Here is a 26,813-nt window from a genome sequence, read left to right as displayed (position 1 = left end):
ATAGTCTTCCTTCCCGATTCACACCCACACCTCTCTACGCCATGGCTCTGGGCCCACACACCCACACACTGGGTACGCACACAAGCTTAGCACTCATCCCCTAACCAGATGCACACACCCCTTGTGCTAACACAAACCACACACAAAGACTGTCTCACACCATTCCATGTGGAGCCTCCCCCATCTACAGCCTGCACACACACACACACACACACGAGAAGGAGCATGGACGAGTGGATAAAGCATGGGCCTGGGAGTCACAGGACCCGAGTTCTAATTCTGGCTCTGCCACTCGTCTACTGGGTGACCTTGTGCAATACACTTCACTTCTCTGAGCCTCAGTTACCTCATCTGTGAAATGGGGATTAAAGCCGTGAACCCCAAGTGGGTCATGGACTGTGTCCAACCCGATTACCCTAGCGCTTAGTTCAGTACCTGGCACATAGTAAGTACTTAACAATTATTATAAAACAGCAGATAACCAAACACTAAAGACCCCAATGGTTTAATCCCCTAATCTTCAACTTACATAAATTTGTACTTGAACAGGATGGGATTCCTCACTTAACCAAGGCTGTGTTTCCTGTACAGAAAGGGAAGAAAGGGAATGAAGTAGGATGAGGGACAACAGGAACACAGGGAAAGTTCGTCCAGGCCGTGGCATTCAAGAGAGGAGCATTCCAGGCCGTGGCATTCAAGAGAGGACCCCAGATCTCCATGGGCACAGGTGCCAACAGATTAGCTCCTTCCTGTGCCCCAGGAGAGTGGGCTCCTCTCTTGAGATGTCAGGCCCTAGTCCGGCATTCCCGCCTTTTTCCTATTTGGGCATCTGATTATTCCTTTGCGTGTTTATCCTCAGCCTTCGCTCCCATCCTGCTGTCACCCTGACTCCAAGTCTTTCACCCTTTTCTTCCAATACTTTCTTCCTCTAGACCGTAAGCCCGTTGTGGGCAGGGAATGTGTCTCTGTTGTATTGTACTCTCCCAATTGCTTAGTACAGTGCTATGCACTCAGAAAGCACTCAATAAGTACCACTGATTGATTGATTCCTAGCCCCTGCTTAGTTGTCCTTCAGATTCAGAATCTTCTTTGGATGCCTTATCCCTTACTCGCTCTTCCATCCCAGACCTCGTGCTTATGCTCGCGTTTTCTCTCTCTCTCCCCCCGCTTTCCTCCCTCCCCACAAACTCAGTAATATTCTTAAATTCCTGAGCATATTCAGTGAGCCCCAGCCCTCCTTTTGGTGAAAGCAGACCAGGGTGTATCCCCTGCTGCTCAGCAGTGCAGGTGGGGGCATTTTAAGACTTTCTCCTGGCTCCGGTTTCTGCCTCCCACAGAATTCCAGGCCGGGCTGGGCTGACGAGTACAGTGGCTTCTGGCTGAACAAAGGGTGAAGAACTAGGGGTAGGGGAGAAGAGGAGGGATGTGCAGAATGGATGAAAGTCCATGTCCCGTAGAGTCCTCCATCCCAGAGCACCGTGGCAAATATTAAATCCAAGAAACTACAGGTCCCTTGGGGCGGTGGGTGAAGGGGAATCCGTTCCATTTCAGAAATTCACTTTTGGGCCTCTGGTTCAGGCTGGAGCCTCCCTGGGAACAGCATGGCCTAGTGGAAAGAGCACGGGCCTGGGAGTCAGGGGACCTGGGTTCTAATTCCAGCTCCACTATTTGCCTGCTCTGTGACACTGGGCAAGATGCTTAGCTTCTCTGTGCCTCAGTTTCCTCAACTGTAAAACGGGGATGCGTTCTCCCTCCTACTTAGACTGTGAACCTCGTAAGGTACAGGGACTGTCTGACCTGATTTTCTTGTATCTACCTCAGCGCTTAGGACAGTGCTTGACACACAGTAAGCACTTAACAAATGCCATTATTATTATCACCGTCACTGGATGATGGCAGAGGGGTAAGAGATTTGGGAAGGGGAGCGTGGGTTCGACTCTTCTGGTCTACACTCTCACTCTCCCACCTTCCTTCCTCCTGACCCTGCTTGAGGATCGGAGAGCCGGTTTTGCCATCCTGTTAATCGGTCATATTTACTGAGAGCTTACAGTGTGCAGACCACTCTACTAAGTGTTAGTTTTCTCCCCTGTTATATCGGGCGTACAGCTGGGACTAGAACCCAAGAGTCCCAGCACCTCTACCTCCCTTCCCATCAATCAATCAGTGGTATTTATTGAGCTCTTACTGTGTATAGAGCACTGTACTAAGCGCTTGGAAGAGGACAGTAAAACAGAGTTGGTAGACATGTTCCCTGCACAGAAGGAGCTATCAGTCTGGAGGAGGAGCTTACAGTTGACGCTTCTTGGAGCGGGCACTTGTGGTTTCCTGGGATCCTTCACCTGCCCCTCTGGTAGGCTTGACCTGGCTGTGCTGGAGGCTCCGGGCCCACCTCTCCACCCCGTCTCCACTGGTCTTCCCCTCGGCCTTCCCTCCACCCACCTCTCATTTGCCCTGGTCCCTCTCTGGTGGTTGACCTGTTCTCTGTCTCTCCTTCTGACTGCGTGAGGATCCCCCTCCTCTGGACAGGAGACCTCCTCCAGGTACCCGTCTGCCGTGCCCACACGGGGCCACCGACTAGGTAGTGTGCTCCATGCGTGTGCCGGTGCATGCCCCCCATGCCTCCGTGGGCACCCTGCATGTCAACTGCACGCCCAGGGGTACTTGTGCTCGGACGTGTAGAGAGCCAATGAGATGTAGAGAGCTTTTCTGGGGCGAAGCTGGTGTGGGGAGGCTGGTGGGTGCTGACCAGGCTTAATTGTCATTAAAAAACTGGGCGGGGGGGGGGGAGAGATGCCTCGGGTGTCTTCATTTGGCCAAGAGCGGGGAAACGGGCAACTGGTTGTATCTGCTAGAGGTAGAGCTGACCGTGGGGTGCCCAGCAATGCCAAGGGAAGGGCAGAGTTGGCAGGAATGCCCTCCCCGGAGGCTTCCAGAGGAAGGCATCCGGGGGTGGGTGCCCATGGTGCCCACCAAGAGGGCGGAAAAGGTGGTGACCCAGGCCACCGGGCCTTCTGTTTCCTCTCTCTGCAGGTGACGGTGTGCTGGGTGGAGGAGCCGGGGGTCGATCCGATACAGCGCCTCTCCCCACAGGCCGAGCACGCCGGCGTCCGCACCTACTTCTTCAGCGCCGAGAGCCCCGAGGAGCAGGAGGCCTGGATCCAGGCCATGGGCGAGGCTGCCCGCGTCCAGATCCCCCCGACCCAGCGGTCCACGCCCCAGGCCGTTCGCCCCGTGTAAGTCAGGGAGACCCAGCGGGCTCGGGACCCACAGCGGGAACTACTTCTGGTTAGGAAGGTCTGAGGCTTTCAAGGTTGCCAGTGGTCATTGGACCCACCCCCCTGATGCCTCAAAGAAAGGCCAGCCCAGCTCTCCAAGAATAGAGGATGTATAATCCTCTCTGGTCACCCATGGCAGGGTCTCACGTACCTGACTTGCCATGAGGTTCCTCCGAAATCTAGCCTGGATTTCTCCCGTTGCAATTTAAACCCATTTCCTCTCATCTGCCAGGGAGATAGAGAAGAGCCACTCACCTCTCTCAGAATGATAACTTAGAGAGGCTATGGCTAAGTTCCCCTCTTCCTCCCTTCAGGCCTCCTCCAGGATGGTTATTCCCAACACCCAGTTCCTGCTTTCTAGCTTCTTAATTGGCAACCCTGTTCTTCTCTGGTCTCTGCCCTATTTTGGCTAGTTAGAGGCCCCCCAAACTCAAGCCAGACCTCTAACTAGGGCCTGCCTTGACCCTTGTCCCGCCAAAGGAGGGCATCCCTAGCCCTTTTTGTCAGACTTCCTGGATCTCAGAGTCCCGTTGGTCCAAAGCCGCTGATGCCGAGTTTTGAGCCCTCCAGGGGACTGGGGAATGGGGATGCCCTGGCCATACAGGGGAAATCAAGAGCACGGCAGCTCCTGCGGCCACCAATCGATCCTGTTTCCCGGGAACGGTAAAGGTAGGGAGGGGTCGGCAGTGTCCTGACGGGCGACATTCCTTGGGCTCCACAGACATGAGAAGCAGGACTCGGAGAATATCCCGCCCCGCAAACAACAACAGCAGCAGCAGCAGAAGCAACCAGCCCGCAATGGGGTCCCCAAGGCGGAGCCCGAGGCCAAGACCCGAGGGGAGGGGGATGGGCGGGGCTGCGAGAAACTGGAGCCGAAGCCAGAGCAGCCGGAGCCCAAGAAGGAGCCGCTGGCGAAGGCCAACGGGGTCGCTGAGCGGGAAGCGGGCTCGGAGCCCGGGAGCCCCTACCCCGAGGGCCCGCGGGGCCCGGCCAGCGGGGAGAGGCTGGCCCAGTCCAATGGCTGGCAGCAATACGGCTCGCCCAGCCGACCCAGCAGTATGGTCTTCCCACCCCAGGATGGGGAGGGAGGGGTCCAGCGGAGAGGCCTCCCCGCCCGGCCCAACCTGGACAAGATTGCCCAGCGCAAGAGCTGCATGAGCCAGCTGCAGCAGTGGGTGAACCTGCGGCGAGGGGTGGCCCCGCCTGAGGACCTGCGCAGGTGAGGCGGGGCGTGGGGCTGGCACGGCCGGGGTGGCAGGGAGGGGACCTGGAGGCCTGGAACACCCTCCCTCCTCAAATCCGACAGACAGTGACTCTCCCCTACTTCAAAGCCTTATTGAAGGCACATCTCCTCCAAGAGGCCTTCCCTGACCGAGCCCTCCTTTCCTTTTCTCCCACTCCCTCCGCGTTGCCCTGACTCGCTCCCTTTATCCCTCCCCCTCCTCCCAGCCCCACGGCACTTATGTACACATCTGTAATTTATTTATATTATTGTCTTTCCCCCCGACTCGACTGTAAGCTCATAGTGGGCAGCGAATGTGTCCATTGTCATATTGTACTCTCCCAGGTGCTTAGTACGGTGCTCTGCACACAGTAAGTGTTCAGTAAATGCAACTGACTGACTGACTCCCACTTGCTCCATACCTAGAGGGTCTCCAGAGACCAGAGCAGATGCTTCCCCCTGGAACCCACTCCCCTGCTGCCCTCGTCCCCTACCGGAAACTCCTCCCCTACTGCTCCCCACCGGAATTTGCTTCCCCTCTGGAACCCGCTGCCCCATCCCTCTCCCCCGAACCTGGTCCTGCGGGGTCCCTGAGGCGGATCGACCCTGTGACCGTGGCCCGGTATCTCAGCCCCTCCAGGTTTTACCCACCGCCGGGCCGCCGGGGTCCCGACTGCTACGGCCCCTTCTCGCCGCCCTTTCCTGAGGATTACCAGTACTACCCTCCCGGCGTGCGCCCGGACAGCATCTGCTCGCTGCCCGCCTTCGAGCGGGTCAGCCCTTCCTGGGGGCTGGAGGACCGGCCCCACTCCATCCTCAACGGGGGCGGCCCCCACTTCCAGATGCGTCAGTGGAGGGAGGCGCCGGCCTTTGCGCGCCAAGACGGCCCGGTCTGGGTCACCAGTCCCACCCGGCATTCCGGCTGCTACGACGAGGTGGACGCGGCCTCTGGCTCCCTGCGCCGGCTGTCCCTGCAGCCTCGGTCCCGCTCCGTGCCCCGCTCGCCCAGCCAGGGCTCCTACAGCCGCCCCCCCGGCTACTCCCCCGCCCGCTCCCCCAGCGCCCGCCTCGACCGCCTGCCTCCCCGCGGCGAGGAGATCTACACCGACCCCTCAGCTTACATGCTCAGGAGGTCTGTCAGCTCGCCCAAGGTGAGCTGGGAATGGGAACGGGGGACGGAGGCTACAGGAGAGTTGGGGTTAGAGGGACCGGGCGAAGGGAGGGGGGGTCGGCAGCCGGGAGCCGAGAAAAGGCACTTTGACTATGGGTGCGGGGCAGTGCCAGTGGGCACCCATTGTGGGGAATTGGCACAGCCAGGGTGATCTATCAGACCATCAGAGGTATTTATTCAGTGATTAGAGAGTAGCTGGACACTGTCCCTCCCTTCAAGGAGCTTACCAAGAGAAGCACTATGGCCTGGTGGAAAGAGCGTGGGCCCGGGGGTCAGAGGACCTGGGTTCTGATTCTGGCTCTGCTCCTTGCCTGCTGTGTGACCTTGGGCAAGTCACTTCACTTCTCTGTGCCTGTTACCTCATCTGTAGGGATTAAGACTGTGAGTTCTTTGTGGGACAGGGACTATGTCCAACCCGATGAACTTGTAGCCACCACAGTGTTGGATAGAGTGACTGGCACATGGTAAGCACTCAACACATACTATTAAAAGAAAACAAAACCCTCCCCACTAACTCATTCCAAGACAGGCTAGTTAGATCGAGAGCTACCCGGCTACTAGAGGTTTTCCCCCCGGGAATAGATACGTTGTGGTGTCTCGGATGGAAGCCTGTCTCTTCCTGATGGCCCACCTACCTGGAGGCAGGGGATTGGACTAACAAGGTGGCTTCTTCAGGCTCCTTCCAGCATTAGAACTGGGTCTCCCTGGTACTCCATGACTCCTGACAAGGATGCAGACAGCAGATAAAACTAAGGGAGGGGCCCCTGGCTTCCTCCATCCGCTCACCCACTGCTTGGCAGCTCCTCCAGGCCTGGGAGCACAGGGATTCCTTGCTGAGTCTTTTCCTCTCAAGGGCATGTGATCCTCCCTCCCCACCATCTCCTCTCTTCCAGTATGACTATCTGGGCGACCGGAGGCCTGTTCCTGCAGGAATGTACCCCTACAACTATCCGCCATCCCCCACAGTCCACGACAAAATGGTATGTATGCTTTCCCCTCTGCTCTGGCCCTCGCAGTCTCTCTGCCGGCCCCAGCCTAAAAAGGCAGCATCAGGGTGGCTGCCGGACTCCCTTGGTGGCTCTGGGATGCCCCTCTCCTCTGCCCTGAGCCTGGCTCCCACCTCTGGCTTCGCTCCCCGCTGCCCTCTCCAACCCTGGGGATCCGGGGCACCTGCAGCTCAGTCCCGGAGCAGAGAGGGACTGGGCATTGGCAGCCTGGGTCGCTCCGCAACTTCTTTCTCATCTTGGTGGGTGGAGGGGCTGGGGACCTGAGCTAGGTGGGTGGGCCAAGAAGGGACCATGCGGAGTGACTGCTCTGGGCAGTGTCTGCTCAGAATCCTGCTGGTCCTTGGTTGGGAGAAGCCCTGGGCATGGGGAAATGGGAGAAGGGAGAGTGAAGAGAGGGACACTGTGGGTGCGGGGAGGGAAGATCCTGGTTATAGCGCAACCCCCAGGTGCGTGAGATGCCAAGAACCCACCCCCACTCACACTCTAAGGGGGGAACTCTGCCTCCTGGGCCCTCTGCTGTGGCCCACTGCTCGGAAGAGGTAGGAGCAAGCACCGGAGAAAGTGGGGAGCGGAGGGTTCAGAGACACCCCCTAATCCCATCTGCCCTCTGCTGCTCCCTTTACCCTATCTCGTCTCTGTCTCTGGAGATGGCTCTCTCCTTCATATTTGCCCCTCACCCCCCGATCCAAGGGACAGAAGAGGACCCAGAGAGAGGATCCCCAGCCAGACTCCTCTTTCCTTGGGCACAGCTCTGACCCACACCCCATCACCAAAGCCAGATGCACAGAGGAGTCCAGGCTTGATCCTCCAGCTGCCATTCCCCCCACACAAACACACCCTCCTATTTCCTCTAGCTCCCCCATCTCTCCACTCCACTCCCTCTCTGTATCCCAAGATTCTCTCCCTGCTCTGGAATCTGACCCAGGGAACGTCTTCTCTGAACACTTCCCCAGCACAAACTTCTCCCAGGAGAAGAAACTAGGGAGGGATCCTGAGGCACTCGATACTCCAGGGCTCAGGGTCCCTGTAAAGCCCTTTCCTCCTTATACACTCTGACAAACACACCCAAACGTCCCCATCCTCTCCCCGGGACCTCCAAGGATACAGATAGAGAGAGAGAGAGCTCTGTCCCTGCCTAGCTAACACCTAACTGCTTTGCTTCCTTTTTTTGTTTTGTTTTGTTTTTTTGTCATGTTCCTGTTGGTTTGTGTTGCTGTTTGCCTGTTGTCCTTGGGCTCCGGGTAGGATGAACTTTTAGATCTTCAGTTGCAAAGAAACCTAGAGTATTTGGACCAGCAGGTAGGCAGAGCTGGTGCATCCTTCCTTCTTCCTCCCTGCCCCCACTGCCACTCGTGTCTCCATCTCCCAGCCCTTCCCTACTGTGCCCGCCCGCCCAGCCTCCTCACCCCTCTCCAACACCCACTGTCTCCATTCGTTTTTGTAACCTTTGTTGGCATAACAAGAATACAACAAAGTGGCTTGTCTTTTGGTTTGCTCCTTCTCCATTTCTCTCTTCAGTTGCTGAGAAACAGGTTTGCAAGCTCTTTAAGGCAGCTGGGGGGAAAAGAAAAGTGATCAAAGCAATGTGTTGTCGGACTTTGTTTTCAGACAATCCTGAAGCACTTTAATAATAATAATTGTATTTAAACGCTTACTATGGGTCGAGCACTGTTCCAAGCGCTGGGGAAGATACAAGATAATCAGGTCTCGCACAGTCCTTGTCCCACACAGGGCTCACAATCAAAGTAGGTGGGAGAACAGGTATTGAATACCCATTTTACAGTTGAGGCGACTGAGGTACAGAGAAATTAAGTGACTTGCCCATGGTCACACGGAAGACACATGGCAGAGCTGGAATTAGAACCCAGGTCCTCTGACTTCCAGGACCCACGCCCTTTCCAATAGGGCACGCTGCACTTCTACTAGCAGGTTTTGGTTGTCAGGAAAACTATGTAACAGAAGGGGACACTGAGGCCCAGAGAGAATGAGTGGTTTGCCCAAGGTCACATGGCAAGATTGTGGCCCTGCCAAGGGTCTGGACTGCTGAGCCACTGGACCACCTTGCCTCTCAAGACCTTGAGAGAACAGGGGACTTGAACCTCAGCTGTTCACTCCATGTAGGTTAGAGCCACTTCTTCCTGGGTTCCCATTCCTTAGTTTCCCCAGGAGTCCAGACTATTCCCTAAAGAGCTCTAGAGAGACGGGTTGGTACTGGGCTTCTCTCACGGGCATGGGGGAGGAATGGTGTGGTGAATGAAAATCCCCTGGGGCAGCGTCTGGTCCACAGAACAGACCCACACCTGTTGTAGGGACAGAAAGAAGGGCGGGCGATGAGCTGGAGATGGGCGGGGACCGGCTCAAACCCCTGAAATTGCCGGTGGCTACCCGACCCAGAGTCAGGCAGAACTGGGCCTCCCTTGAAGCTGCAGGTTACTAGACAAAAGGCAAACACCTTTCGACTCTCTGCTCCCAGACCCCTTTAAATGTCCTTGTGCCAGTGCCTTGGAATTGCTAATTCTCTGTATCAAGCAGGGGCCGGGCTAGAAGAGGGCTCTCTCCAGACCCTGGGCGGGAGGAAGAGACTGTTTTCTGAAGTGGGCTCAACCCTGTCCCTTCTCCCCCTGCCTCCGTCCTCTCTATCCCCGCTGGAGTCTTTTCCTCAGGGCGGAGTTTAGGGGGTGGGGGTGATGTCTGGGTTGCCTCCGCCTTTTCCCGTCCCTCCAGGGAGGGGCTGTGACCAGCTGGTTCTCCAGCTCTGTCCTCGCTCAGCTACCTCCCAGCTGGTTCTCTGGCCTGTGGCTAGGGCTTGATAAATATTAAAGAGTGGAATGGGAAGAGAAGAAAGCCTCATCCCAGGAGCCTTCCTGCCCCAGGTGGTGGGAGCTAAACTACCCATTTGAATGCTTTTCAGAGCCAACCTATTGGACATAGGCTCCATAAATAATAATAATAATGTTATAAAGGTTCTTTGTGCTCACTCATCTGTTATTTTATACTATTCTCTCCCACCGCCCCCAACCTGGGTGAGTTGGGAGGAAACCCATTCTACAGTTGGAGGAAAGCTGAGATCCGGAAAGCCTGGTGACTTGCCCAAGGTCATGCAGCGCAGAGCCAGCCCATCCTTTCCACTCTTCAGTGTTGCTTAAGTCCTCTGTGAGGCTGGGAGTTCATTGCAGCTGTTTGGAAAGCAAGGCTTTTGGCTGCCTGCCCCTGGGCACTGCCCCGAGGAGTGGACTGTGCCCGTCCCCTCCTCTCCAGGGCCTGAAGGGTGAGAGCCCGCCTAGGGGAAGGAGTGAGCTCCTCACCCTGACCAACATACTATTAGCGAAGGTCAGGGGCAAATTTGAAGCTCAAATCAATAAGCACAAGGAGGTGGAAGCCCAGAGCACTGTGGGAAACCCAGGCTGGACAGAGGTTTGTAAGAGTTGGGGTGGAATCTAGGCACAAATGGGCAGAGGCTGCCTCATTAGGGTAATGGAAGAGGACTGACCCTTAAGCATCATCCTCAGGGCCTCTCATGACCTTCAGTCTGGGCCAAGGCAGGGGCAAATCGCAAACGTTCCATTAGGGAAATTGTAGGCCGTTGCCGGGCCGGTAATTCCCACCCTCTGCCCCTCCTTGCCTCCCTCTGTCCCATCCCCACTTCCTCCTCTGCCATCCTTCAGAGCAGTTTAGTTAAAGGGACACCCCCGAGGACTCTCTTCAATGGAACAATCGCTTCTCTGATTCTCCGTGTCTTAAAAGCACGTGATACAGTTGCTTTCTCACTTACTGATTAGGCTCATTTTGGGCCACTGCTTTTCACCTTTATATGTCCAGTTGGCTGTGAAAATTACTGGGAACGAGGGATCCCCAAATCCCATCTTTGGTTCCTTCTCCACCTGCAAAAGTTCTTTGAATGCTACCTTGTGTCTGCCCTTCTCTCCTGCAAGAGATATACAGATTTTATGCAATCTGTTCAATCAATCAATGAATGGTATTTATTATTATTATTATGGCATTTGTTAAGGGCTTACTGTGTTCCAAGCACTGTACTAAGTGCTGGGATGGATACAATCAAATCGGGTTGGATACAGTCCCTGTCCCACTTGGGGCTCACAGTCTCAATCCCCATTTCACAGATGAAGTAACTGAGGCGCAGAGAAATGAAGTGACTTGTCCAGGGTTACACAACAGAAAAGTGGAGAAGCCGGGATTAGAACCCCTGACCTTCTGACTCCCAGGCTCTATCTACTATGCCATACTGCTTCTCACTACTGTTTATTGAGTGCTTATTGTGTGAAGAGTGCTGTACTAAGCACTTGGGAGAGTAAATTTGGTAGGCACGATCCTCGCCTTCAGGAAGCAAAGTCTTCCCCCAACACTAATCCTCAGCCAAACCAGCATAAACCAGTATCAGATTCCATCATCAGGCCCCCCAGGGGAGTGAGAAGTCAGTGCCAAAGCCCTGCTGTCGCTTTAAAATGGCTTGCTGGAATGGGTCTTCCCAGTATCACCCAAGACTTTTCTGGATGCTACTTGCCCAACTCGAGACTCCATGTTTGCCAATTCCATTTCTAGAGCCAAAAGAAGGTGTGTGTATATGTGTGTGTGTAGGGGGCTGTCCAAGATCATCCCCCGCCTCCTGGGGGCCGTATACCTTTATAAAAATGTCTTTTGCAGTGGAAGGAGGCTCTAGGGGCAAGAAGACTTCATTCATGTGTCTGTGCGACTGAAAAGACAGTCACGTCCGCACGTCCAAATGGAAAGGCGCTGTTTGTGGAGACCCTACTTAAATCTATATAAAAATTATGAAATTTGTTAGCACCTACTATGAGCCAAGCACTGTACTAAGCATTCAGATAGGTATGAGATAATCAGGTTGGATACAGTCCCTGTCCCATATGGGGCTCAGTGGGAGGAGAACAGGCATTGAATCCCCATTTTATAGAAAAGGGAACTGAGGTACAGAGAACTTGTGACTTGCTCAGCATCACAAAGTAGTCTAGAATCCAGGTCCTCTGACTCCCAGGCCCTGCACCTTCTACTGGTCAAAAGATTTGGAAAAAGTCTCTTTACCAGAATTATTTTCTACACTCGGAGGTAACCTGGAATGGGCTGGATCAAGTTAGAGTGGCTTTGTTTTTTTGTTTTTTTGCTTCAGTTGGTTAAAATCCCAGGAGCTATCCTGCAAAATAACATCCACCCGGAACACAATAAGCAAAGGATGAGACAAATTTAATTTTCTTAAGCTTCGGTGTGGGGTGGGAATGGGGTTATCTGAGTAGATGGGCTGCAAGAAGATGCTTGTGGACTCTAACTGAAGGATTCAGGGAGCAGAAGGAGGGGGAGGGGTGTGGTTGGCAGAAGAGAGCGTCCGGGAAATGTTGGGGGTACGTGAATTTTGCCAGATGAGGATTTATGGAAAGTGAATCTGGAGAGGAGCACACAATGAACTGTTACCTGACATCCCTCTACATGGCAAAGACTCTGGTTTGTCCATAGATGAATTAGTCCATCACTGACATTTATTGAGCACTTACTGTGTCCCAGAGCACTGTACCGAGTGCCTGGGAGAGTATGACGCTCAGTCTGGAGGCGGGGGGGCCAGCCAGAAGAAGGGGGGGAAGCCTGCCTACGCAGAGGAAGCAGAGCCCAGCTGGCAGACGGTGTCACTCGGGCTCTACCAAGCCCCAACAGGCAGGTCCTGGAGGTCCCCCATCCCCCGCAAGCTGGGAGAGGGGTTCCGGTCCTGCGGCGGCTGCCGCGCCCCAAACCATCTGAACCATTCCTTCCTCTGTCGCAGATGAGTGAGAGTGAAACTCTCATCAGTATGGTGAATCGCATGGTGGAGAGCTCCTCCCCCAGGGCCCAGCTGTTCATGCAAGTAAGACCCCCGCCCAGCAGCTCTGTCTTTGCTGACACCATCTCTCTGCTGCTTTTGCATGGTCAAACCGATCCATTCCCGTGAGTGCCCCTCCTCCCGCCCGCTCTCACATCCATCGAAGTCCCCTCAGGAAGGGCTCCATAGCCGAGTGTCTCTGGGGCCCCGGGCCCTGCCCTGCCCTCTCGGGCTCCATCGCCGCCTCCATCGAGCCATCCGTCAAGTGCCGACATCTCATCGCCGCCTGGGGAATCATGATGCCGTGGCTCATCCCTTTTCCGGGTACCTGCCGTTTGTGGGCAGATATCCCCTGGGCTAATACTGGCTTTGAGTTGGGTGACGTATGCCAGGAAATGGGGTAAACTGCTCCGATTCTCTCACCGGGGAAGTGTGAGCTGGGGCTTAGGGTGCCAGTCCACTCTCCGGTGCCCAGTGCTCTCTCTGCTGTGCCAGAGGGGGAGGAAGCTGTGAAGAAGCTGACCCCAGGACCGTCTGTGATCTGGCTGGATGGGTGTCCAGACCCGAGATGTTGATGTGATGGGGCCCTGTCCAGCCCCTGGTTCTAGAGCAACCGGTCGTTGCCCAGCAGGCAGTTGGGCAGCCTGGCATGTGCCACCTAGTCCCAAGCTAGGCCATCCAGACTAGTAGTCCTCTGTTAAGAATAATAACTGTGGTATTTAAGTGCTTACTCTGTGCCAAGCACAGTACTAAGAGCTGGGGTAGAGACAAGATAATCAGGTCCCTCAAGGGGCTCACAGTCTAAGTAGGAGGGCGAACAGGAATTGAATCCCCATTTTGCAGATGAGGGAACTGAGGCACAAAGAAGTGAATTGTCTAAGTTTACATGGCAGGTACGTGGCAGAGTAGATAGTAGAACACGAGCCCTCTGATTCACAGGCCCATGCTCTTTCCACTAGGCAACACTGCTTCCACAAGAAGAAAGAAAGCCAGGAAGTAGATGGAGCCCCAGTACCATGCCAGCACTAACCACTGTGGGCCTGGAGCCACTGGGGAACAGATTGGAGGGAGGAGAGGGCAGGGCAGATTGGTTATCAACTGCCTTGGAACATATTGCAGCCTGGACTTCTGGGAGTCCAGAAATCAATAAATCAATCAATGGTATTTATTGAGCACTTGCTATGTGCAGAGCACAGTACTAAGCACTTGGGAGAGCACAATATAACAGGCACATTCCCTGCCCATAATGAGTTTACAGTCTAGAGGTGATCAGAGGCAACTTGGGCACTCAATCATATTTATTCAATTGTATTTATTGAGTGCCTTCTATATGCAGAGCACTGTACTAAGTGCTTGGGAGAGTACAATATAACAGACACATTCCCCTCCCACAGTGAGCTTATTAAGTACTTAAGGTGAACAGAGCACTGTGCTAACCACTTGGGAGTGAATAATACATTAGATCCCTGCTCTCAAGGAGGTTACAGTCTAACTGGGTAGACAGATGTTAAAATAAGTTACAGATAGGGGAGATGGCAGAGTAAAAGGGCCCATACATAAATTCTCAGCAGGTTGGGGTAGGTAATGCTTAAGAGGGTAAGTGCAATAGAAGACGCAGAAGGGAGGGCGAATAGGGTGGGGAAATGAGCAGTTAGGGAAGTTATCTTGGAGATGTGATTTTTAGATCTGAAGATGGCAAGAGTGTTGGTCTGTTGGGTATGAAGGGAGAGGAGGTTCCAGGCCTGAGGTGAACACGAGCAAAGCACAGTAAGGTTTGCATTAGAGCAACAGAGTATACACACTGGGTTGTAATGGGAGATAAGCAATGCTAAGTACGTGGAGGAGAGCTGATTGAGTTCCTTAAATCCAATTGTAGGGAGTTTCCATTTGATGATGCAGAGATGGATGGGCAATGATTGAAGGTTTCTGAGGAGTGAAGAGATGCGTGTGGGATTTTTTAGAAAAATGATCCGAGTAGAGTGGGGAGAACCTGGAGGCAGGGAGGTCAGGGAGGAGGTTGATGTGGTAATTGAGGCAGGATAGGATAATTAGATCAGCATAGTAGCAGTTTGGTTGGAGAAGAAGGGGCAGTGTCTAGAGATGTTTTGAAGGAAGAACTGACAGGTTTTGGTGACTGGACAAGTGGGTTGAATGTGGGACATGAGTTAAGGATAATGATAAGGTTATAGGCTTGTAAGACAGGGAGGATGGGGTGTTGTGTACAGCGGAGGGAAAGTCAGAAGAAGGAGAGGTTAGGTGGAAAGACAAAGATGTTGGCAGGACATCAAAGTATAGATGTCCTGAAGGCAGGAGGAGATGCGAGATTGTAGCGGAGGAGAGAGGTCAGGGCTGGAAAGATAGATTTGGGTCATCTGTGTGGAGGTGGTAATTGAAACCATGGGAACAAATCAGTCAAACTATTAGTCAATGGTATTTATTGGGAGCTTACTATGTGGCATTGAATGAAGGGTTTTGGGAGAGTAGAGCATAGTAAAGTTGCTAGACGCAATCCCTGCCTCGGTGAGTTTACAGTCGAGTGGAATGCGTTCTCCAAGGAAGTGGGTGTAGAGGGAAAGTAGAAGATACTCAGAACTGAGCCTCGAGGAACCCCCACCTTTAGGAAATGTGAGGCAGAAGAGGAGCCAGTGAAGGAACCTGTAAAAGAGCAGCCAGAGAGATAGAAGAAGGAGGAGGAAAGGACAGTGTCAATGAAACCAAGGTTAGGTAATATTTCCAGAGAAGAGGGTGGTCTGTGGTGTCGAAGGCAGCTGAGAGATCAAGAAGGATTAGGATGGAGTAGTGGCCTTTGGATTTGGCAAGAAGAAAGTCACTAGTGGCCTTAGGGCTGTTTCCATGGAGCAGAGGGAAGTGGAAGCCAGATTGCAGGAGGTCAAGGAGAGAATTGGAGGAGAGGAAGGTGAAACGGCGGATGTAAGCCACTCACCCGAGGAGTTTAGAAATGAAGGGTGGGAGGGAGATGGGGAGATAACTGGAGGATGCTGGGGAGGTCAAATAGGGTAGACTCAGACATAGCGGCTCTCCCGACGGCCCCCACCCCCCAGCCTCCTGGGCCCTACTTCAGACTGGGCCCAAGCCCTGGTTCCAGTGGCTTAAAGGCCGGGGTGCAGTATCTATAAGGCAGTTTCCAGGTGCCTGAATCCCTCTAGGCAGGCAACAGAATCTCTTCTCCCTGCGGTGTGGCTGGACGAGCTGGAGGAAAATGACAAAGGACGGCTGATGGGCCAGAGGACTGTGGGATCCGGAACCCCATCCACTAGCCCCCGGAGGCTCCCGACCAAGGCCAGCCATGGTCACCGAAACCATTTTCTTTCAGGTCTCCCCTTACCCAGGCATGTTCCGGGACGGCCTGCACTCCTACAAGATGAGCGAGCAGGACACCGATGTAAGAGCGTCTTTCCCTGCTTCCTCTGCCCTCCCCGGGCCTCCAGCTGTCGTCTCCCACCTGTCCTGTCTTCACTGGATGTCCTCTCTCCGTCCATCTCTCACCTGTCGGCTTTTCATCCATCAGACTCATCTCCTCTCTCGTCTCCTCGGACACCACGGCCCAACCCGCTCCCGTCCCCTCTCTCTCTCTCTGCCTCTCTCCACGTCCTCCCTGCACTGTCCGTGTGTCTGTCCGTCACCCCCGTGTCAGACCCACCCTCTCCGCTGCCCTAGCCGAGGAAGCCGGGAGGGGAGGGCGGTCGGTCTTGGGCCCCGCTCAGGAACTCGCCACCTCCTTAACCCGGCTCTGCTCCTAGGATTCACCTGGTCCATTCTCCCTGGACACTCCTCCATCTTTGCTGGCAGGCCCCAGCCGATGCCGCTGTTTCCCTCACAGACTCAGGACACGCTCCTGCACCCCCGCCTTGGGCTAAAGTCGGGGCCTGAAGGTCCCAGACCATATGCCCAGAGAGGGGCCCTGCGTTGCCTGGCAGAGGGGAGCTTCCATGGCATTTGGCTCTGGGCCGGGTTTCCCTTCTTTCCCCTTTTGAGAGCACAGGCAGGGAGACGGAGAGGAAAGGAGCGGGAGCCTTGAGGCCCGGAGACGATCCACTCCACGTCTCGCCAAGGGGGGATACCAGCGGAGGGCCGCTCATTCGCTCTGTCTAGGAGGGAGCTGGGAAGACCCGGGAGAGCGTGCCATTCCCTCCTCTCTCCTCAGGCTCTCAGGCTGCCCCGGGATCCCAACCCCCCAAGCTTCTGGCCTCTCCGAGGCCTCAGGACAGGAGATCCCTGTTCCCGGGTGAGCCCAGCGTGCCCAGGCTGGGGTGGAGGGGGTGGATTGGCTGAAGAGCGTGGCAGCTTCCACTGAGGAGGCTGGCTCTCTCTCGGACCCGGGTCCCTATCCAGCTGGAAGCTTGCCCTTCCTCAGGCCTCTCTCTGTCGCTCTCTCAGAATCTGCTGGGCAAACTGTGTGAGCAGAACAAGGTGGTTAGGGAGCAGGATCGCCTGGTACAGCAGCTCCGAGCTGAGAAGGTGAGTTCCCGGGGGCGAGAGCCATTTAGAACTCATGTCAGGGACCCCTGCCGAGAAGGCAGCTAGTGGGGAGAGTGTCTCTTGGAACATGGGATGGGCCGCCCGGGAAGGGAAGAGATGGATCCGGGCGAGCGGGGCCAGGCCGCCCTGGCCCTCCTGCTGGCTTCCCAGAGAGCGAGGCTCTCACGGCCGGCCCACCCCCAGGAAAGCCTCGAGAGCGCCTTGATGGGGACCCACCAGGAGCTGGAGATGTTCGGCAGCCAGCCTGCCTACCCCGAGAAGCTGCTGCACAAGAAGGAGTCTCTGCAGAACCAGCTCATCAACATCCGCGGGGAGCTCTCCCAGGCCACCACGGTATTCGGACAGGGTCGGGGGAACCCCGGGTACCCCGAGACTGAGTGGGGCCGGAGGGGGAAGCCCTGGAGACCCAAAGATCAAGGGGGTTTGGAGTAACCCTGACACCCCAAGACCGAGCGGGGTTGGGAGAAATCAACAGAGACCCTGAGACTGAGCAAGATTGGGGGTAACCCCTGGGACCCCAAAACTGAGAGGAGTCAGGGGAACCCTCAGAGACCCCAAGCCCAAGCAGGGTTTGGAATAACCCTGAGACCCCGAGTCTGAGCGGGGTTGGGAGTAACCTTGAGAGACCCTGAGGCCAAGCGGGATTGGGGGTAACCCCTGGAATCCCTGAAACCCTAGAGGACTCGGGAGAACCCTTGGAGAACCTGAGAACGATTGGGATCGGGGTAACCCTTGGATGGCCCTTGAAACTGAGCAGGGTCAACCCTTAATTGAATGGAATTGGGGGGAACCCCTAGAGATGCTGTAAGTGAGTTAATGCTGGGGGTAACCCCCAGAGACCCCATAACCAAGCAGGGTCAAGAGTAGCCCCCGGAGACCCCTTAACTGAGGTAGTCAGGGGTAACCCCCAGAATCCCCGTAACTAAGCAGGGTCAGAAGTAACCTACCGAGATCCCATAACCTACCGAGATCCCACCACACCATGCCAGTCAGGGAAAGTTCTAGAATTCAGTCCTGGGCTGCCCTGGTAACTGGGAGAATGCAAGAGACTTCTGAGCCCCGAGGCCAAGCCATGGAACACACTGGCATCGTGGACAAGCATGTGCGTACACACATAAAAACACGCACACCCCTCTCTCTCTCACACTCACTCATGCACTCACTCACTCTGTAGGGAAAGCACCTCCCCAGACAGCTTGACGTTTAGGGGTGGTGGCGAAGGAAAGAATGGTTTTCCCTTTGCCAAGGGTGGATCATGCAGTGACTTGGAAATTACCACCAAGCTTTACCAGGCCCTGCACGCTGACCAGCTTAGCCTCTGTGGGAGTGTTGGCATCAGCCCCTTGCTCCTTCCTTTGCTTTCCTGCCAACTGGACCGGCATCTTGCTCTACCCCGTTCTACCCACCCGCATGCCCTTGTTGCTGGCGGGAATGTTTGTAGCTCTGGTTCTCCACTCCCCGCTGGGAGGCAGGAGGGTGATTTGCTCTGATGCTTCAGGGCCAGATTCAGAGGCTGAGGATTCCCCATGCTGTTGGGTGCCTGGAATTCCCCCCAGTCCCACCAAGATCTCGGCTCTGCAACCCCCTTTCCCTTCTGACTCCTCCCACCCAGTCCTCGCTCCCTGTCCCTGGCAAGGTGCCTCTGGACCACCGCGGTCAGTGCTGACCCCTCCTGACCAAGGCCATTCTAGAGGAGGGGGAGGTGGGTAAATTGGGGACTCGTGGCGGGGGGCTGCTAGGGGTTGGTGACGGATCCACTCTCCACTGTCCGCCTCACCCCACTGCAGGCCCTGACCAACAGTACCCTAGAGTACGAAAACCTAGAGGGGGAAGTGTCTGCCTTACACGATGACCTGTGGGAACAACTCAATTTGGACATCCAGGTGAGAGCCAGGGCAAGAGTAGCTAGGCTTCCGGAGAGCCCCGGGAGGGCCGAGGGGGGTCAGCCACCAGAGGGTGGACGGTGCTTGGCTATCCAGGGAGGGAGGGTGAGCATTAGAGCCAAGTCCTCTGCCTTTGCAGGCCCTGTTAGCCGCACTCTTGCTTTCAGGACTTAGAAGTTTGGACTAAAGGCCCTGGGAGTGTTTAGGTTAGGAAAGAGGAGGCCACAAGGGGACAAGACAGACTTCCTGTCTGGGAAAAGCCATTCATCGGAAGGTGGTTCACAACGGGTATTCTTGGAACGTAGAACAAGAGGGCTTGGACTTTAACTGCAGCGGGATGAGAGGTGAGGCACAGGAGAGAGTTTCCAACTAACCAGGCTGGACAAACACCAGGACTTCCAAGGAAAAAAGAAATGTGGGGGTTTCCATTGGCCTTAAATAGCCTGCTTTGAGGCAGCAGGATGAGCGGACTAGATGACTTTAGGGGGAGTGCATGATACCTTCCTTCAGGGGTCTCCTTGCAACTAAGCTCTGCTGCCCCTTCTAGCTCTAACTCTTCCCCAAGGGAGCCTCCTCCTCTCTGCTGCCTGGGACCCTGGCTTCCTCTCCCATCACCCTGCCCTGGCCCAGAAAGGCTCCATTTTGCTCTCAATCTCAACGTGAACCCACCGGTTCTTCTGGTATAAATGGACTCCCGGCTGGCTCCCAGCCACTCCCTGTCCCAGTGAGCCCAAGATGCTGCCGTTCAAGCTACACTTTGCGGCCCTCAGCAAGACAGCGAAACCCACAGAAATTGATGTCCGTGAGGCTTTGGGCTTGAGGGCTACTGGTACAGAATTGGGCTGTTTCTACAAGACAATAGGACTCACTGTAAATCAGAAAGAAGCGAGATGTTATGGGAAGCACAAATCCGACCCTGGGGATTTGAAACACTGGGCTGTGGACTTGGGGATGTCCCGTAAGAATCCCAGACCAAATGGAAGTCCTGGGGCATCTGGCCGATCACCTGAGCTGGGGTAGAGGTCCAGAACTAACTGACCTCTTTGAGCAACCTTGGGCCCTGGGGCAGCCGAGGTGGATCTGGCCGTTCTCTGGAGCGGAGATCTCCTGTAACCGGTGACATTCTGGCCAGTTAACTGGACTAGACTGGATGCGTGGATCCATCGGCTACTCACTCACCAATCCCATCTCTGCAGGCCACAGCTGTTCTCCCCAAGGCCTTCCCCAGAGACCAAGCCATTCCTGGGCCCAGAGGGTGACATTGTCTTCCCAGGTTTGGGTGCCCTCTGGCAGACATGTTTTCCAAAAGATCCAGGCAGAGGGCTGTGGGTCAGGGAAAGGGACCAGGGGAGGAGCAGCCGATACAGACTGGACATGAAGAATTCCCTCTTGGAAGGGTGACTCTGGGCAGGAAAGTTGGCCAGACCTGAGTCCGGTCTCTGGTGGGTAAGGTGGAATGGAGGAGCAGGGAGGAAGACCTGGGGGGCCCAGGGATTCGGAGCCTACTTTGACTCGGTGCCGGGGCCATTTCAGAATGAAGTGCTCAATCGGCAAATCCAGAAGGAGATCTGGAGGATCCAAGATGTGATGGAGGGGCTGAGGAAGACCAACCCGTCTCGGGGGACTGACACGGCGAAGCACAGAGGTGGGGAACCCCCTGCCGGCCCCTGCCCGTGGTGTTGGACCTCTCCTTGCCAAAGCCCTGGTCCAGGATCTCCCAACTGAGAGGGAATCTACAGTGAAATGGGGGTCCCTACTGGTGCCCAGGACACTGTTGGAAGTGTTGTTGCCCTGGCACCTTCCCTCCAGTGCCCTCAGGCTCTTGTCCCCTCAGGACCATGGGGCCCACCCTCTCCAGGGCAAATTCCTTCCTCCCCCCGGGACCAACCAGTGACCCAGCCCTCTGCTACCCCTCCACTTCACCTTCTGCCAGCCCGAACCTTCACCCCTTTCCTGCTCTGTTTCTCCTAAACAGGTCTGGGCCCCTCTGGCACCTACAGTTCCAACAGCCCAGCCAGCCCTCTGAGCTCTGCCAGTCTCACCAGCCCCCTGAGTCCCTTCTCACTCGTGTCAGGCTCCCAGGGGTCCCCTACCAAGCCGGGACCCCATGAGGTAACTGGGGGGGCTGGGTTAGGGGATGGGGATGGGGATCGTCTTCACCGTCATCGTTAAGCTAGACCGAGTATCCACAAGATGTGGGGCTCCAGATAGGTACTGGGACCTCCCTGCCCGCTGAGGGAGTTAGGACAGACCCATCATCATCAATGGTATTTCCTGAGCGCTTACTATGCGAAGAGCACTGTACCAAGTGCTTGGGAGAGTATGATGCAACAGAGTTGGCAGACACGTTCCCTGCCCACAGTGAGCTTACAGTCTAGAGGGGGAGACAGACATTAATGCCTGGGAGTCAGAAGGATCTGGGTTCTGATCCCAGCTCCACCACTTTTCTCCTGAGTGACCTTGGACAAGTCGCTTCACTTCTCTGTGCCTGTTACCACGTCTTTAAAATGGGGATGTGAGGCCCAGTGGGACAGGGACTGTGTCCAACCTGACTTGCTTGTATCCATTTTATTATTAATATAAAGAAATTATAATATATAATTTAAAGATACGTACATAAGTGCTATGGGGTTGAGGGTGGGGAGAATATCAAATGCCCAAAGGTCACAGATCCAAGTGCATAGATGATGAAAAAGGGAGAGGAAACTAGGGATATGAGAGTTTAATCAGGGAAGACCTTTTTGGGAGAGAGTGTATTAAAAAGTTGAGAAAGAGTGATGAGTCTCAGACAAGACTGGGTGGACGGGATTATTCACGGAAAGCATAGTAGAAGGAGCTGCCTTGAGGAGCAGTGCACAGAGAGGGAAAGAGAGTTAGAATGGTGAGTAGGAAAACCATTCCCTGCATAAGAGCCAACTGGTCGGAAGGCGGGACATCGGCCATCTCACCATCATCTCGGCTTGTCCAAGGACCACGGCGAGCTGCCATTCAGATGACCATTCCAGAGCCCCTGGAGAGGCCGGGATATGGTCCATGTGTTAAATTCATTGTGGGCAGGGAATGGGTTTGTTTATTCTTATATTGTACTCTCTCATGCACTTAGTATAGTGTTCTACACACAGTAAGCACTCAGTAAATGATCGAAGGGGACTAGACACTGTCTACTGATGAACAAAGTGGTCCCAGGGGAGGGAGATTCAAAAGAGAGAACTGGATGCTATCCCCAAAGGGTGCTGTTCTGCCCCAGTCTGGAAGAGCCAGCCAGCCACTGGGGATACGGCATTCCCTGAGAGTTGAAAGGAGGGGTTCATCCCAGGTTCCCTTCCCTAACTTTTCATCCAAGAGGAGATATGTCTGTTTAGAACTCATCTCATTCATTTCCCTGCCTGGGTAATTCTCTAGGATGCAGGGAGCCTGTCAGATGTGTGTGTGTGTGCATGTGTCAAAGGAAGTGATGAAAATGGGCAGTGCTCTCTTCCATTGCTCCCTTCACCACTCCTTCCCACTCAACATTTTTTCTAAGGGGCCCAGGGGCCAAAGTCTTCCTGGATTTCCCCACCCTGCTCCGAGGGGCAAGAAAAACAACAGCCGCTGCTGCCACTGACCCTTCTCTTTGGCTTTGGCTTTTAGGTCATTTCCATTCCTGCCCCCTCTCGCTGGCTTTGGCTTTCATGTCATTCCCATTCCCTTTTCGCTTCATTTACATCCAACTGTACATCTGGTACCTGTGCCTGAGGTCTGGACTGGAAGCCCCTTGTGGGCAGAGAACGTGCCTTCCAACTCTGTTATGTTGTTCCATCCCAAGTGGTTAGTACTGGGGTTCTGCAGACAGTGCTCAATAAATACCATTGACTGATTGATTGATTGACCTCCTGTGGATCCTCTGAGCCCCACATCACCCCTCACCCCTCCACCAGGTCGTCTTCCTCTCAACATCCTTGCAAAGTCAAAGCTGAGGAGGAAAGAGGGGCAGGAAGAGGGTCCAGGAGGGGGAAGCCAGTCAGCCCATCTAGATGGCCCGCAGCATGCGGACACATCCCCCATGGCTCCAGGTTGAGATGCCCTGGCCCAACTTTCCAACCAAATAACTTTCCACAAAATTGTCGCTTCTCAGTGGCTTCATATTTCCTACCCCTTTTTAACAATGTTAAGTCCTTATTATGAGCACTGTTCTAAGCACTGGAGAAGCATGGCATTAATGGGTAGAGCATGACCTGGGAGTCAGAAGAACATGGGTTCTAATCCCGGCTGTGCCCATTTGTCTGCTGTGTGACCTTGAGCAAGTCACTTCACTTCCCTGGACTTCAGTTCCCTCAACAGTAAAGTGGGGGTTAAGACTGTGAGCGCCACATGGGTCAGGGACTGTGTCCAGTTTGGTTTGCTCATATCCACCCCAGTGCTTAGTACAGTGCCTGGTTCATAGTAAGTGCTTAACAAATACCACAAACACTATTATTGTCATTATTATTATTATTACAAGTTAATCAGATTGGATTCAGTCTAAGTAGGAGAGAGAACAGGTACTGAATCCCCATTTTATACCCTACTGTCATTTGCCATACTCTCCACCCTCAGGCCCCTTCCTGCTAAGTTTTTTTTTGTAATGGTATTTGTTAAGCGCTTACTATGTGCCAGGCACTGTACTAAGCACTGTGGAAGATACAGAGTAGTTTGGACACAGTCTATATCCCACGTGAGATCACAATCTTAATCTCCATTTTATAGATGAGGTGACTGAGGCACAGAGAAGTGAAGTGACTTGCTCAAGGTCACAGCAGGCAAGTGCCAGAGCTGGGATTAGAACCCAAGCCCTTCTGACTCCTAGACCCATGCTGTGTCCCCTAGACCATGCTCCTTCTCAGTTTTGTGCTTGTTGGCATCAGGTCAGTCTGTAGGGATGCTTGCCCATCGCAAAGATCAGGGAACCTCAGGCCAGGGGAACAAGGGGAGATGCTGAGTGGGGGGAGGAGGGTTGCAGAGCAAGGTAGTATTGATTCCAGATGATCCCAGGGGCCTACCTTGATTTTCCCAGTTTCCAGCTGCGGTGTGTCATCTCTGCCTTCTGCTAATGCTCTCTTCCTTCCTGCTCTGCCAGTTGACACTCTGGCTCCTAACCCTCCGGCTTCCTCTCTGCCTCAGGAACCCAGTCCACCTCGGCCTCCCCTCCCCAAATCGTACGTCCCCCTGGAGTCTCCTCCGACGTTCCCCCCGCTCCCTGGCGAAAGCCGCCTGTGGCCCTACCCCGGCTCCCCTTCCTGGCACCACAGCAGCGAGGTGATCAGGGGACAGGTACCTGCTTCCCCTGTCTTCTGGGGCTAGGGGACCTCCTCCATGGCGGGGGTGGGGGGGGCTGCATGTGGGATGGGGAATGGGCGAGGGGCAGGAATCAGAGAAGGTCTGCAGGGATGGATGTCCATTTTGGATCCACCTAGAAGAAACAGTTTACACACACACACCCCCCACCCTGTCGCCCTCAAGTCTTCCCTCATTAACCCCTGCCACCTGATGGCATCAAGAGCCTGAGAAAGGCAGCGGCAGTCGGCAAAAGTGTCCAAGTATTCCAATTTGTACTTACCCACAGCCTGATTTCTTCCAGTACCATCTAATTTCTCCCAGGCCCCTTGTAGTGACTGGAGTAGCCGAGCCGGGCCCGGTGAGGAGGACAGGGTCAATCACTGCTTCAGGGACACACATCCCATTCTGGCCCTGTTTGGCCTGGATGGGAACTGGTGCTCTGGCCCCAGCCTGGGAGAGTCCAGGACCACCCACCCACCCACTGCCCTCCAGTGGAAAGCGGGGGCCGGATCTTCTCCCTCCCTGACCCCTTCCTTGGTCCTGGCTTTCTCTCAGTGTCCCTCCTGGGGTTTCCTGCCACTCTGGTCCCTCGTCTGGAATGAAGCCCTCCCGCAACTCCCCCCTGCCCATCTTCAGTCCAGGGGCTGGTAAAGGCCTTTGCGTTAGCCTCGGCCCAGCCACGACAGAGCATTGGACCTTTCTCTCTTCCGCACTCATCTCTGCCGACTGCAGCCTGGTAATCTGGGCCCAAGCAGACTCTTGGACCTGACAGCGCCTGGCAGTGGCCCTGCATATACTTAGGCTTGGGACCCATGAGTTATCTGAGTTAACTCAGGTGACTCAGCCTGGATTTCAGCTGCTTGCCACTTTTATCCCCCCTACACCCGGCCCTCCTGCCATCTCCTGTTAGTGTTAAGGAAGGCCGGAAACTTTTGGTCGGGGCAGATAAGAGGCTGCCTTCTGCTAGAATATGGCTGCTTCTTGGCGTGATGGGTGGAGCTTGGTGGCCAGGGTCTTGGGAGTCCTGAGCTTAATGCCAGTGGAATCAGGGCAGAGGGAAAGAGGAGGAGGGAGCCAGATGGAGTTCAGTCACACTGGCCCTGGTCAGAGGTGTCCTCTTCTTAGCCAGCCCCTGCCTGCCCCTCCTAGGGCCTTTGGGGAACCCTTTCTTGAATCAAGACTGCCCACTCTGAACCAGACTTGAGCAAGCGAATGTCTGCCCAGGGCGATGCCCCTAGGAGCCCAGGTCTTCCTTCTCTCCCATCTGCTTTTTCCACTGAGCTGAGAAAGAATCTTCTGGCCCAGGCACCAATGGGATTGAGCTCCAGGCCCTCTGGGCTTCTCAGCTGCTACAACTGAGGGTTCTCTGCTCCCATGTCAGACAAGGAGTGGGTTTAAACCCGCCCTCTATGGAAATCCGGGAACCAGAGACTGAAAGCTTGCTACCCAGCAAACCGTGGGTTCCCACTCCCCTCTGCTGAGGGCAGCTGTGTTCTCTCCCCAGGCAAAACTGAGCTCTGAGTCGGGCAAAGACTCTCAGCAGATGCCCCCGCTGGGCGCCCCCAGGGACGTCAGCCTCACACCCACCTGGCAGGACCCAGAAGCTGTCAACAAAGGTACCGTTCAGCCACCCCTTCCGGGGGGGTCGTTGGAAGTCAGGGCTTCTGGTTCTTGTTCCCCTGCTGTGCTGCGTGGCCTGGGTGACTGGGCCTCAGTATCCCCCACTGTGCACTGAGGGAGATTGCACTGAAGGAGCCCAAGACTTAAGCACAGAGAGAGGATGGGAGGACCCAGGACAATTGCCCTTGGGCTTCCTCTCCTCCACTTCAACCAAAAGTAGCAATATGGTCTCATGGAAAGAGCACGGGACCAGCGGGCAAAAGTCCCAGATCTGCCACTTGCCTGTTTTTATAACCTTGGATAAGTCACTTCACTTTTCTGAGCCTCAGTTATCTCATTTGTAAAATAGGGATTCAATGCCTGTTCTTCCTCTCCCTTTGCCTGGGAGCCCCACATGGGACAGGGTCTCCGTCCAACTTGATTATCTTGTGTCGACTAGAGCGTCAACCACAGTGCTAACAACTCCACGTTCCCTTGCAGTTGGCATCGTGCCCCCCCGGACCAAGTCCCCCACGGATGAGGGAACGGCGCTCCCGTCGGCCGTGGTGAGGCGGGGCGCCGGCGGCTTGGTCAACGGGCTCTTCTCCCGGGTAAGCATCGGGCCTGCCCGGCGACCGCCGGGTCGGAGGAAAGAACGGACGGACCCGACCGCCCTGGGAAGGGGTGGGGCGGTTCCCGGGCGTGGGAGACAGACGGCGGGCGGTCAGCATGTGACCTCGATCCCCTCCAGGAACGGCCCAAGAGCGCGGTGTTCCCCAGTGAGGTCAAAGTCAAGATGAGTCTGGAGGAGCAGATTGCCCGCATGAGGCGGCACCAGAGCGGCTCCATGAAGGACAAGCGACGCAGCCTGCAGCTTCCCGCCGGGCCTCCGCCCGACCCTGCCGCCCGGCCTGCCTACAAAGTGGTAATCCCCTCCCTCCCACCAGCAACCCCACTGTCCAAGCCACCTACAAAGTGGTAGTTCTCCCCTGAGCTTGCTGTCCAGCCCACCTACAAAGTGGTAGTTTCCTTCCACCACT

The 26,813-nt window shown here is 55.1% G+C and overlaps 1 protein-coding gene across 15 annotated transcripts in view; it reads left to right on the top strand.

Moving 5' to 3' along the window:
• The window catches only part of PLEKHA6 (pleckstrin homology domain containing A6), a 139,003-nt gene that overhangs the window by 99,295 nt on the left and 12,895 nt on the right, over window positions 1-26,813 (top strand). For 7 of the 15 annotated variants that reach the window (XM_029068585.2, XM_029068580.2, XM_029068584.2 and 4 more), the window contains exons 7-22: window positions 3,031-3,233; window positions 3,997-4,494; window positions 5,129-5,648; window positions 6,562-6,648; window positions 7,921-7,974; window positions 12,461-12,541; window positions 15,831-15,899; window positions 16,895-16,975; window positions 17,180-17,329; window positions 18,784-18,879; window positions 20,413-20,524; window positions 20,855-20,991; window positions 24,019-24,168; window positions 25,679-25,790; window positions 26,275-26,384; window positions 26,525-26,698. In XM_029068585.2, coding sequence (XP_028924418.1) covers window positions 3,031-3,233; window positions 3,997-4,494; window positions 5,129-5,648; window positions 6,562-6,648; window positions 7,921-7,974; window positions 12,461-12,541; window positions 15,831-15,899; window positions 16,895-16,975; window positions 17,180-17,329; window positions 18,784-18,879; window positions 20,413-20,524; window positions 20,855-20,991; window positions 24,019-24,168; window positions 25,679-25,790; window positions 26,275-26,384; window positions 26,525-26,698 — 2,634 coding nt within the window. The remainder of the gene's footprint in view (window positions 1-3,030; window positions 3,234-3,996; window positions 4,495-5,128; window positions 5,649-6,561; window positions 6,649-7,920; window positions 7,975-12,460; window positions 12,542-15,830; window positions 15,900-16,894; window positions 16,976-17,179; window positions 17,330-18,783; window positions 18,880-20,412; window positions 20,525-20,854; window positions 20,992-24,018; window positions 24,169-25,678; window positions 25,791-26,274; window positions 26,385-26,524; window positions 26,699-26,813) is intronic. The other 8 variants (XM_029068576.2, XM_029068578.2, XM_039912774.1 and 5 more) reach the window with 6 other exon arrangements.

Source organism: Ornithorhynchus anatinus, chromosome 7 (genome assembly GCF_004115215.2).
Source record: "Ornithorhynchus anatinus isolate Pmale09 chromosome 7, mOrnAna1.pri.v4, whole genome shotgun sequence".
NCBI classification, from domain to species: Eukaryota; Metazoa; Chordata; class Mammalia; order Monotremata; family Ornithorhynchidae; genus Ornithorhynchus; species Ornithorhynchus anatinus.
Note: the sequence above shows the minus strand (reverse complement) of the source record. Positions and strands in the feature narration are given on the sequence as shown.